This window comes from Procambarus clarkii, chromosome 12 (assembly GCF_040958095.1).
Source record: "Procambarus clarkii isolate CNS0578487 chromosome 12, FALCON_Pclarkii_2.0, whole genome shotgun sequence".
Lineage (NCBI taxonomy): Eukaryota > Metazoa > Arthropoda > Malacostraca > Decapoda > Cambaridae > Procambarus > Procambarus clarkii.
In genome coordinates, this window is record NC_091161.1 from 47,291,465 (window position 1) to 47,303,776 (window position 12,312).

Here is a 12,312-nt window from a genome sequence, read left to right on the forward strand (position 1 = left end):
CGGTAGGGGGTCCACTGCCGCCCACAGGATCGATAGGGGGTCCACTGCCGCCCACAGGGTCGATAGGGGGTCCCTTACCGCCCACAGGGTCTCTATGAAGTCAACTACCGCCCATAGTGTTTGTATAGTGTCCACTATCGCCCATAGTGTTATTATGGGGTCCACTACCCCTCATAGGGTCGGTATGGGGGTCCATTACTACCCACAGGGTGTGTCTGGGGTCTATTTTGGCAATACTGCTTTTCCAATCTCATTTGTTGTTCAATGTAAAATATTTGTTGCTCGACTTGCAACAATTTATATATATATATATATAGTATAGTGCCTTTGCAATAATGTACCAATGTATGTATTTTCATAACTCGTTTTAAATTGTTGAAAAATAAATAACTACATTGTGAATGCAAGTCAATGTTTACATGCTAAATCAGAGTTGCCAGATTCCGCTTAAAATAGCAAATTGTGCTTATTTTCAAAGCTTGAGAATTTAGCTTTAAAGTAGTTAAAAAACTACGAATTTCGCAATTTGCTATGTACTTTAGTGTACTATTTTAAAATAAGGTTGGTTTTTAAGCTGCAAGTAATATGAATCTCAAAAAAAGTATATTATTAACAATCTTATCTCCATAGTTCACTAGTTTCTGTAAATCAGATCTGGTAACTGTAGGCCAAGTACTGGTAGACTCAAGACACAATGTGTGTTGAAGCTATTCTCTTTGAAGAAGTCATCTCGACAGGATCTTCCAGCTCCAGCTATAAAACTTCACCAAACATGGATCTACCTAGTACATCAAATGGTAAGGAATTACTAAACTGTAGTAAACTGAATCTGACACTGTCATATATATATATATATATATATATGTATGTGTGTATGTATGTATGTATGTATGTATGTATGTATATATATATATATATATATATATATATATATATATATATATGTTGTACCTAGTAGCCAGAACGTCGTTCTCGGCTTACTATGCAAGGCCCGATTTGCATAATAAGCCAAGTTTTCCTGACAGTATATTTTCTCTAATTTGTTTTCTGATGAAATGATAAAGCTACCCATTTCATTATGTATGAGGTCAATTTTTTTTATTGGAGTTAAAATTAACGTAGATATATGGCCGAACCTAACCAACCCTACCTAACCTAACCTAACCTATATTTATAGGTTAGGTTAGGTTAGGTAGCCGAAAAAGTTAGGTTAGGTTAGCTTAGGTAGGTTAGGTAGTCGAAAAACAATTAATTCATAAAAACTTGGCTTATTAGGCAAATCGGGCCTTGCATAGTAGGCTGAGAAGTGCGTTCGGGCTACTAGGTACGACATATATATATATATATATATATATATATATATATATATATATATATATATATATATATATATATATATATATATGAGGGGTACCACCTCTGGTGCAAGTGTAGGGACCCATAGCCTCGGAGAAGAAAATAAAGAGTACTCAGAGAAGACCTTGTGGATCCTCACTGAACACTTTCATATTTTCTTCTCCTACCACCCTTATTCTTTTGGTATGTGTGTATATTTATCTAACTTTATTTGAAAACGTCATTACACAAAAAAAGTTACAATATTGATTATATATATATATATATATATATATATATATATATATATATATATATATATATATATATATATATATATATATAATTTTTTTTTCTTCCAATAATATAGTATTCGCTTGAAATTAACAGCCTGGTCAATCAGGCTGTTGGATTCAACTCCTCTCAGTTTTGTTATACGAGTTACAGCATGGTTAATCACATCCAAAATTAAAGTTATTTCCAGATGCAGTCCTAAAATTTTTAACATTGCTCTCACTAGTGTTAATGTAGATTATTTCATAATTTAAATAATATATTTAATTACTGTAGTACATTTTAACAACAATTTAACTTATAATTTTTGCAGCATAGGTCATTTGAATATAAGTATTTTATTAGAAACTATTTCCTTCAGGTCTTCAGGGAAAATTCTTGAGGAGATGCACAAACTGCAAACAATGTGTGCATGTCCGAAGCAATGTTTGCAAGTTCTGCCAGTGTGACTTCCGAAACAGTAGAGAATTAATGAAGAAAGAAGAGGAAGCCCGTTTTCTACTTAAAGGCAAGAAGGCTTTAGAACGAAATACAGCAAGCCGGGTTCTACGAAGGATTGAAAATCAGGTATTGAAGTTTGTCTACATCTGTTGTATTCATTTGTATTCTTCTTATGCTGAACTTGCTTGATAAGGTATAGAATCAACATGAATAATGCTGTACAGTACTTACATACTATTTGTTTATTTATTTATATACAAGATAGCACACTGGGATTATGAGAGTACATAGAATTGATGTTTTTACATTCTTGTAAAGCCACTAGCACACATAGTGTTTTGGGCAGGTCCTTAATCTAACAGATAATTTTAAATAGGCAATTTAAAGCTTAAATGGAAAAAATTGGCTGGTACATTGTAAGAAAGTATCACAAAGATTACTATGTACATTAAAGTAAAATTTGAGGGTTATCAACATATAAATTGTAGCATAATTTGAGGAATATTTCAAGGTATAATATAGTAAGATATGCATTCAATATAACAATCATGATATAAGGTGATAGCAATGATTACAATGGAAAAGTTGTATGGTTTAGGCACATATATTCTGGCATTGGATTTCATAAGATACAGTGCGAGTTTAATACACTAGTTAGGAAACTATCAAGAAAAAATTTAGGTACTTTTTGGTTTTATTTTTTAAAATGGCAGAAGTTGGACAGTTTTTAAATTTGTTAGCAAGTTAGTTCCATAGACAAGGTCCCTTTATTTGCATAGAGTATTTACACAGAATAACTTTGACTCTGGGGATATCAAAGATATTTATTTCTGGTATTGTGATTCTATTATGGGTTCTATTGCACATGCCCAGCTATGCTTCAAACATTTATTTTGTTGCATTTTCCCAGATAGTGTTATTGTTTAAATATTATTTGCTTTTCAGCTAACATATCTGCGTGGCTGTGGGTATGAATCAATCGTTATCTATTACAAGAAAGGACCAGCACGGGTGACGCATGGTATCCTACCAAACAACGTAATACAAGAAGAGGACAAGAAGATCTTCACCACTAACTTCTTTTTGTGTAAGTAGTTCACATAATATATAAATATATCACCACCTATTATTTTCTCTCATATATATATATATATATACATATGTATATATATATATATATACATATGTATATATATATATATATATATATATATATATATATATATATATATGTATATATATATATATATATATATATATATGTATATATATATATATATATATATATATATATATATATATATATATATATATATATATATATATATATATATATATATATATATATATATATATATATATATAATTTCAATTCAATCATCTCTGTCGTTGATGTATATGGCAAAAAGTGTGTGGCCCAATACAGCACTATGTCTTAACGTAATGGGTCCAAGGGCCCATAAGGTCTCGACAGCATTAAGGGCCCTTTAGCAAACCAGTGTGCTGGTGCCCCTATGACACCCATGACGTCTTTGTATCATTTCAAGTTTGTACATGTACTTCTTAAGATATGGGCACCATACAACTGCTGCATATTCTAGCTTTTGTCTAAAAAAATCATGAACAATTTATTTATTATTTATCCATGAATGCCAGAACTAAACCCTGTGGTACTCCACTCGTGACATTTCTCCAGTCCAATACATTGCCTCTGATTACTGCCCTCATTTTTCTATCAGTTTGAAATTTTTTAATCCATGTTAGAAGCTTACCTGTCACCCCTCCAATATGTTCCAGTTTCCAGAACAAACTCTTATGTGGAATTCTATTGAATGCCTCTTTTAGGTCCAGATAGATGCAGTCAACCCAACCATATCTTTCCTGTAAAATTTCTGCGGCTCGATCATAGTAACTGATTAAATTTGTTACACAGGATCTTCCATTTCAAAATTTTTTATTTTTTATTTTTATTTTTTTTTCCAGCATGCACAAGGAAGCTTGATGCAGATAAACTTACATTAGGATCAGAAGGTGATAGCGATAATGCCCTGGAAAAAAATCTTGACGAGCTACAAGTGCAGCAGGTGCATAAAGTCCAAAAAGTACCGCAGGTGCAAGAAATTCAACAATTACAAAAAGTTCCGCAGGTGGAACATTTACAAAAAGTTCCGCCGGTGCAACAAGGGCTACCATTAGCAATCCTTCAGAAACAGCAAGAAGTACAAGTAGTAAAATTTGAACCACAGGGAACTACACCAGGAAAACAGTGTAGTAACAACGGAATGGGAATTTTAAAATACCTGAGGAAACAGGTAAAAAAGGACAAACAATAGAAATGGTTCCTTACACATTATTTGGTAGTTTATAGGTATTTTACTTATAATACTTTATATTATGTCTACAGTTTATAATTTAGTTTACAGTTAATTTACTTTTCAACTTCCATATCTTACATGAAGGATTTTTACTGTTTTTCATTTTTAAAACCTTATTAGTATCATTTATAGTTTAGTGTCAATTCACTTATAATACAATATATGGAATAATTTACTAAATTCATTTAACTATAATAAATTTAAATAAACATTTTTACCCCAGGATGAGTTTCAGTCACCCTACCCAAAAAATTAATGTTTCTTTATTACTAATCTTGTGAGAGGTAGCTTATTGTGCAGCCCATACTCATTCTGTGAGTGTTAGTTTATTGTGCACCCCATAGTCATCATGTCACCCAAGCCTGCTGCAGCTGCACCTGAGGGGTGGTGTAGGGAACCATTAGTGTACTATTATGATTTGAGAGAGAGAATGCTCTGTGGACAGAGCATCAATATGGCTTAAGGCATTGAGCTTTGCCTCAAGATGAAGCTTGGGCTGATCTCTGATTTGCTTCTTGGGAGTCTTCATTTACGTGCACCCCATACTCAACCACTTTGTAGTAATTAATTGTGCAACCCATACTCATCCTGTTACCAGTAGTTTGTGCAACCCATACTTATCCTGTGATCCCTATCCCTCTACTTCAAGTCCCTCAAGGGGCGCACGAATTCAGTTTGGCATACTGCATCCTGCCTTCCCATCCCTAGCTACTGACCCATCACAATATTTTATTTTATTTTATTTATATATATACAAGTAGGTACATTGGGGTTGTGAGAATACATTGAATAGTACAGTATTTACAATCTTGTAAAGCCACTAGTATGCGCAGCGTTTCAGGCAGGTCCTTAATCTAACAGATAATTTTAAGTAGGTAATTTCTATCAGAATTGATAAATGATAATAAATACATTGTTTACATACATACATTACAAATACATACATATAAGCTCAAAAGCTTCATTGAAGGTTGTAACAGAACCCATGAGCACCACACCAGAAAAAAATACAGTTTTGATATTCCAAGAATACGACTTAATCAAACTAGAAATGCTCTACAAATCAAGGGACCCAGAATGTGGAATGATCTTCCCAACCATGTTAAAGACTGTACCTCTCTCAACCAGTTTAAGATAAAAACTAAACACTACCTAATAAATTCACTAACCTACCTTACCCCTCTATTGTCAACCCATGTCTGTTATTTTTTTTTTTTTTTTAATCAACACTGTTTGTCAACCTATTGTATTTGTGCTGCTTTTTCAGTCATGTTCCCTCTTTTTTTTATCTTTATTTGTATTTGTTCTCAACACATTTTATTCTTTATGCTCAATTAGTATTAAGTTCTAGATATTAATGTTTTTCCTGCCCGAAACGCGTTGCGTAATAGTGGCTTTAGGCATTGTATGTACTAGCTCTATCTATATATCGATCCATTAATGTAACATTACTTGTATGTATGTACCTTACCTGAATAAACATATTTATTTATTTATTTATTTATTTATACAAGTTTAACTCTGGGGATATCAAAGAGATATTTATTTCTGGTGTGGTGATAATGGGTCCTATTACATCTGTCCAGGAAGAGTTTCAGAGCAGGATTTGCATTTAAGAACAGGGTTTTGTAAATGTAGTTGACACAAGAGAATTTATGGAGTGAGATTATGTTTAGCATGTTTAGGGAGTTAAACAAGGGGGCTGTGTGTTGTCTGAAAGCAGAATTTGATATTATTCTGATAGCAGATTTTTGCTGGGTGATGATGGACTTGAGGTGGTTTGCAGTGGTTGAACCCCATGCACAGATACCATAGTTGAGATAGGGATAGATTAGTGTATAATATAGAGAGATGAGAGCAGGGTTAGGTACATAATATCTGATTTTGGAGAGTATACCAACTGTTTTAGAGACTTTCTTAGTTATGTATTGTATGTGGGTACTGAAGTTGAGTCTCTTGTCTAAGAATAGACCAAGAAACTTTCCATCATTGTTATTGCTAATGTTTACATTGTCATCTGAAGCTGAATTGCATTTGTAGATTTGCTTCCAAATAAGATGTAGTAGGTCTTTTCTATGTTAAGTGTTAGTTTGTTGGTTGACATCCATAAGTGGACTTTTTTTAGTTCATTATTAACAACATTACAGTATTTAGTGTATGTGGGTTGGGGTTGGAGTAGATGAGTGTAGTATCATCAGCAAACAATATAGGTTTCAGAATGTTAAGAACATATACATCCTGCCTTCCCATCCCTAGCTACTGACCCATCACAATATACATCCTGCCTTCCCATCCCTAGCTACTGACCCATCACAATATACATCCTGCCTTCCCATCCCTAGCTACTGACCCATCACAATATACATGTAGTAGAGTGTTTTCTGTAGGCAATTTTCTAATTATACAATCATATGTTGCCCTCAGCTCTCCTATTTCATACATACTTTTTTTCTTTTGCAAGGGAGTAATTACTACATCTACATTACAATCCTCCCATGGTGGTGTAAATTTTCTCTTGGGCACAGCAATACACTCTGAAATAACATCATACTTAATAACATTAGAACATAAGGTATTCATATATGCTCTTTTCTTCATCATACATTGTTCAGTACTTCCCACCTTTTGAACTGAGAGGACCAATTCATTAGCTCCCCCACCTCTCATTAATCTAATGGCAGAAGCTACATTTATCTCTGCAATTCTATCCCCAATACTCTGCAGATTCAACTCCATCCTGATTTTCTCAATCATAGCATTTCTTGGGCATCCTAAGATAATTCTCATGGCTTCATTTTGTACCTGTGGGAGGTTGGTGCTGGGGTTACTGTGGGAGGTGTACTGTGTGAGGTTGGTGTTGGGGTTACCTGTAGGAGGTGTACTGTGGGAGGTTGGTGCTGGGGTTACCTGTGGGAGGTGTACTGTGGGAGGTTGGTGTTGTGTACTGTGGGAGGTTGGTGCTGGGGTTACCTGTGGGATGTGTACTGTGGGAGGTTGGTGTTGTGTACTGTGGGAGGTTGGTGCTGGGGTTACCTGTGGGAGGTGTACTGTGGGAGGTTGGTGTTGTGTACTGTGGGAGGTTGGTGTTGGGGTTACCTGTGGGAGGTGTACTGTGGGAGGTTGGTGCTGGGGTTACCTGTGGGATGTGTACTGTGGGAGGTTGGTGTTGTGTACTGTGGGAGGTTGGTGTTGGGGTTACTGTGGGAGGTTGGTGCTGGGGTTACTGTGGGAGGTGTACTGTGTGAGGTTGGTGTTGGGGTTACCTGTGGGAGGTGTACTGTGGGAGGTTGGTGCTGGGGTTACCTGTGGGATGTGTACTGTGGGAGGTTGGTGTTGTGTACTGTGGGAGGTTGGTGTTGGGGTTACTGTGGGAGGTTGGTGTTGGGGTTACCTGTGGGAGGTGTACTGTGGGAGGTTGGTGCTGGGGTTACCTGTGGGATGTGTACTGTGGGAGGTTGGTGTTGTGTACTGTGGGAGGTTGGTGTTGGGGTTACTGTGGGAGGTTGGTGCTGGGGTTACTGTGGGAGGTGTACTGTGTGAGGTTGGTGTTGGGGTTACCTGTAGGAGGTGTACTGTGGGAGGTTGGTGCTGGGGTTACTGTGGGAGGTGTACTGTGTGAGGTTGGTGTTGGGGTTACCTGTGGGAGGTGTACTGTGGGAGGTTGGTGCTGGGGTTACCTGTGGGATGTGTACTGTGGGAGGTTGGTGTTGTGTACTGTGGGAGGTTGGTGTTGGGGTTACTGTGGGAGGTTGGTGTTGGGGTTACCTGTGGGAGGTGTACTGTGGGAGGTTGGTGCTGGGGTTACCTGTGGGATGTGTACTGTGGGAGGTTGGTGTTGTGTACTGTGGGAGGTTGGTGTTGGGGTTACTGTGGGAGGTTGGTGCTGGGGTTACTGTGGGAGGTGTACTGTGTGAGGTTGGTGTTGGGGTTACCTGTAGGAGGTGTACTGTGGGAGGTTGGTGCTGGGGTTACCTGTGGGAGGTGTACTGTGGGAGGTTGGTGTTGTGTACTGTGGGAGGTTGGTGCTGGGGTTACTGTGGGAGGTGTACTGTGTGAGGTTGGTGTTGGGGTTACCTGTAGGAGGTGTACTGTGGGAGGTTGGTGCTGGGGTTACCTGTGGGAGGTGTACTGTGGGAGGTTGGTGTTGTGTACTGTGGGAGGTTGGTGTTGGGGTTACCTGTGGGAGGTGTACTGTGGGAGGTTGGTGTTGTGTACTGTAGGAGGTTGGTGTTAGGGTATTCACCTAGTATATCTTGTTTCTGGGTGTACTAACTTAGTATATGTTGCGTGTGTGTGTATACTCACCTAGTCTCACCTAGAATATCTTGTGTGTAAGTACTCAACTAGTACTCACCTAGTATACCTTGTATGTGTGTATTCACCTAGTATATCTTGTTTCTGGGTGTACTAACTTAGTATATGTTGCGTGTGTGTGTATACTCACCTAGTCTCACCTAGAATATCTTGTGTGTAAGTACTCAACTAGTACTCACCTAGTATACCTTGTATGTGTGTATTCACCTAGTATATCTTGTTTCTGGGTGTACTAACTTAGTATATGTTGCGTGTGTGTGTATACTCACCTAGTCTCACCTAGAATATCTTGTGTGTAAGTACTCAACTAGTACTCACCTAGTATACCTTGTATGTGTGTATTCACCTAGTATATCTTGTTTCTGGGTGTACTAGTTGGAGGGAGGGAGTTGGAGGGAGGGAAATGTAGTTGGTGGACCTGTGGTCAGGGTGGCTCCAGAGGTAGGGTGTCAAATTTCAGTGTTTATGGCAGGGTAAGGGAATGGTCGTCGTTGGTCTTGTGATTCAATATTTTCTTGTTGTCGCTAAGTTACACTTTTTCAGGTCTATATAGTACAATGGCCAGTCCTCATGTACCTAGTAATTATGTACCTTAAATTATGTACGTAAATTATGTAATTATGTTCATGTACCTAGTAGCTAGTAGTTATAGTGTCAGTTGGGGGTTAATGGGCCAGGCCGAGTGTGCCAGTGCCCCACAAATATCACCCTTATTGCTGACTAGTTGGTATAACGGCTTTTCCCAAACCTCTCTCTCGCCAGAATTATACTGACATGTGAATATCTTTGGCAGTTGATGAATCCTAAATATAAATAATAAATAAATAAATGTTTATTTAGGTAAGGTACATCCATACAAGAAATTTTTACAAAGATTGGTGGACTTATAGATAGATTCATACATTGCATAACTGCATGGCATAACTGGCAATCCCCTCACAGTGTTCAAGTGAGAACTGGATAAGCACCTCCAAAGGATACCCAAGTATGCCAAGTATGCTGCCCTGAGGAACACCAATGTTGATGGGTAGGGTGGGAGAAATTGAATTATTCACAGAAACATACTGGAGCCTGTCAGTGAGGTACGTAGGATTTGAGGTATTGCAGGGGATACAAGACACTGATCACTGGTCTCCCATTTGGTCCTCATTGCTTTATCTTACTATTATTGAATGTCAATAACCGTATTATGCAATTTCAATTTCTTCTATTGCTTTCTTTATTATGCACCCCATACCCATCCCGTGGGCCGTGGTGTAAAGGATTACAGAGGCACATAATCGGTTCAGGACCGGAACCCTCTAGTTCGTTTAGCTAAGCAAATAACAATGTTTGACGCTAGTTACAAAATTATTAATGTTGTATACACATGTACACACACACTCATACATACATATATATATATATATATATATATATATATATATATATATATATATATATATATATATATATATATATATATATATATATATATATATGTATATATATACATATATATATATATATATATATATATATATATATATATATATATATATATATATATATATATATATATAATTATACCAGTATAATCTAATAATATATACTGGTCTAATAAAATAATTATACCAGTTAATACTCTCACTCGTTGTGTTAGGATATGTTAGCTTGATAAAACTGACTGTTCATTGTTGAGAAATGTGTTAACAAACAATATATCTGACTTATCAAGACTGTAGCTTGCTTAGCAAGGAACTTTTTTTAAATTTGGGTTCAGTTTAACTACCGCTCAAGGGATGAGTAATTGGGGCATAATAAAGGAACTAAGCTGATAAAATGAAAGATGGGAAAACAACATTAGAAAGATAAACTCGAGAGACGTTTTCATGTTAACCCGAAAATTATTTGAGGAGCAAGACAGACTGCGGGTCAAGCAATTGGTCTTTATGCTATCGTGATGGGGGATCAGCCATTACACGTGTTAATGACTCTTGTATAGTTGTGTAGTTAAGGACATCAGGGTAAAGGGGTAATGGGCATTGTGGTTGATTGTTCTACCTGGGAATCCTCCACTGTTTTATATCTTATGTATGTATGTATGTACTAACCTAGTTGTGGTTGCAAGGGTTGAACTTTGGCTCTTTGGTCCCGCCACTTGAATACATACACTTTCCATACACTTGAAACTGTGTATGGAATCAGCCTCCACCACATTACTGCCTAAAGCATTCCATTTATTAACTACTCTGACACTGAAAAGTTCTTTCTATAATCTCTCTGTGGCTCATTTGGGTACTCAGCTACACAGAGAATGTCAGAAACGAGGAGAGGCAGAGACAGAGGGACAGGGACAGACGGACAGGGCCAGAGGAGGGACGGGGGAACAGAGGGGGAGCAGTGGGACAGGGAGGGAGACAGGGACAGAGAGGGGGACATGGACAGAGACAGAGACAGAGGGACAGGGTCAGAGAGGGGGACCGGGGGACAGAGGGAGGAGAGGGGGGCAGGAGACCAAGAGAGAGGGGACAGAGGAGAGACAGGGACAAGGGGACAGAGATGGATAGGGGGACTGGAGGAAAGGGAGGGGGACAGATGATGGACAGCGGACAGAAAGAGTGGGCAGGGGGACAGAGAGGTACAGGGGACAGAGAGATGGACAGGGGGACATAGAGGAACAGGGGGACAGAGAGTGACAGGGGGACAGAGAGAGGAACAGGAGGACAGAGAAGAACAGGGGGACAGAGAGAGACAGGGGGGACAGAGACAGGGACAATGGGATAGAGAGGGACAGGGGGACAGAGAGATGGAAAGGGGGGACAGGGGGACAGAGAGGGGGAAAGGGATCTGGGACAGAGGACAGAAAATGTGGGCAAGGGGACAAAGTGAGGGACAGGGGACAAAGATGGACAGGGGGACAAAGATGGACAAGGGGGACAGGAGGAAAGGGGGGAGATGTATGAGGGGAAATGTTTGCGGAAGATGGAGAAGGGGTATTTAGAACGGTAAGTTAGAGAGGGGGCAACTAAGGCCCATCATTGAAAAACAAATGAGCATCATTGCAATAGCAGGAGCCACGCACATCTTTAGCCTGCGTTGTTGAGACATTGTCAATTAAGCGGTGTCCAATAGCAGTATCTTCGGTATTTAAGCGTTACCTTAAAAATACTGGAAATATTGAAAGCTATTAATCCAGATATTAATCCCCTTGTGCAACGCACACAAGAGGCAACAGCTTCTAGCTCTACAAGCCGCAATATAAAATAGAGAATAGGCGATTGTTTTCACTCACAGTGTAATAAACCCACGGACCCACCCACCCGCTGAAGCCGTAAATGCCAAGACATTACTTCCGTTTAAAATTAAGCCGGAATAATCCTCAGGTATGTGGAGGATGTGGGAGGCCTTTGATCAACCACCGACTTCCTGCCCCGTCGACGGGGCCATCAGCCCTCAGTGTGCCCTCAGCCAAAATAATGTGAAACATGTATGTGGGTGTATTAAATATTTTAATTTATTATTTCCAAGATTTAGCTGTTAGCTCTTGGACCCCGCCTTTCTAAGCGTCGGT

The 12,312-nt window shown here is 38.4% G+C and overlaps 2 protein-coding genes across 3 annotated transcripts in view; one reads left to right on the forward strand and one right to left on the reverse strand.

Annotated features, from left to right (window-relative positions):
* The window catches only part of LOC138363929 (uncharacterized), a 317,396-nt gene that overhangs the window by 146,004 nt on the left and 159,080 nt on the right, over positions 1-12,312 (reverse strand). The window lies entirely within an intron of this gene.
* LOC138364176 (uncharacterized) lies at positions 614-3,165 on the forward strand. Its single transcript, XM_069323506.1, has 3 exons — positions 614-797; positions 1,991-2,196; positions 3,016-3,165. Exons 1-3 carry the CDS (start codon positions 695-697, stop codon positions 3,163-3,165), a joined length of 459 nt encoding a protein of 152 aa, XP_069179607.1. The 5' UTR covers positions 614-694.

What these genes read in the sequence shown, in the direction of transcription:
- LOC138364176 (XM_069323506.1), top strand. Translation starts at nt 695, where the DNA reads ATGTGTGTTGAAGCTATTCTCTTTGAAGAAGTCATCTCGACAGGATCT. An exon ending in TCTACCTAGTACATCAAATG is followed by an intron (nt 798 to 1,990) that starts GTAAGGAATTAC and finishes TATTTCCTTCAG; the next exon opens with GTCTTCAGGGAAAATTCTTG. An exon ending in TACGAAGGATTGAAAATCAG is followed by an intron (nt 2,197 to 3,015) that starts GTATTGAAGTTT and finishes TTTGCTTTTCAG; the next exon opens with CTAACATATCTGCGTGGCTG.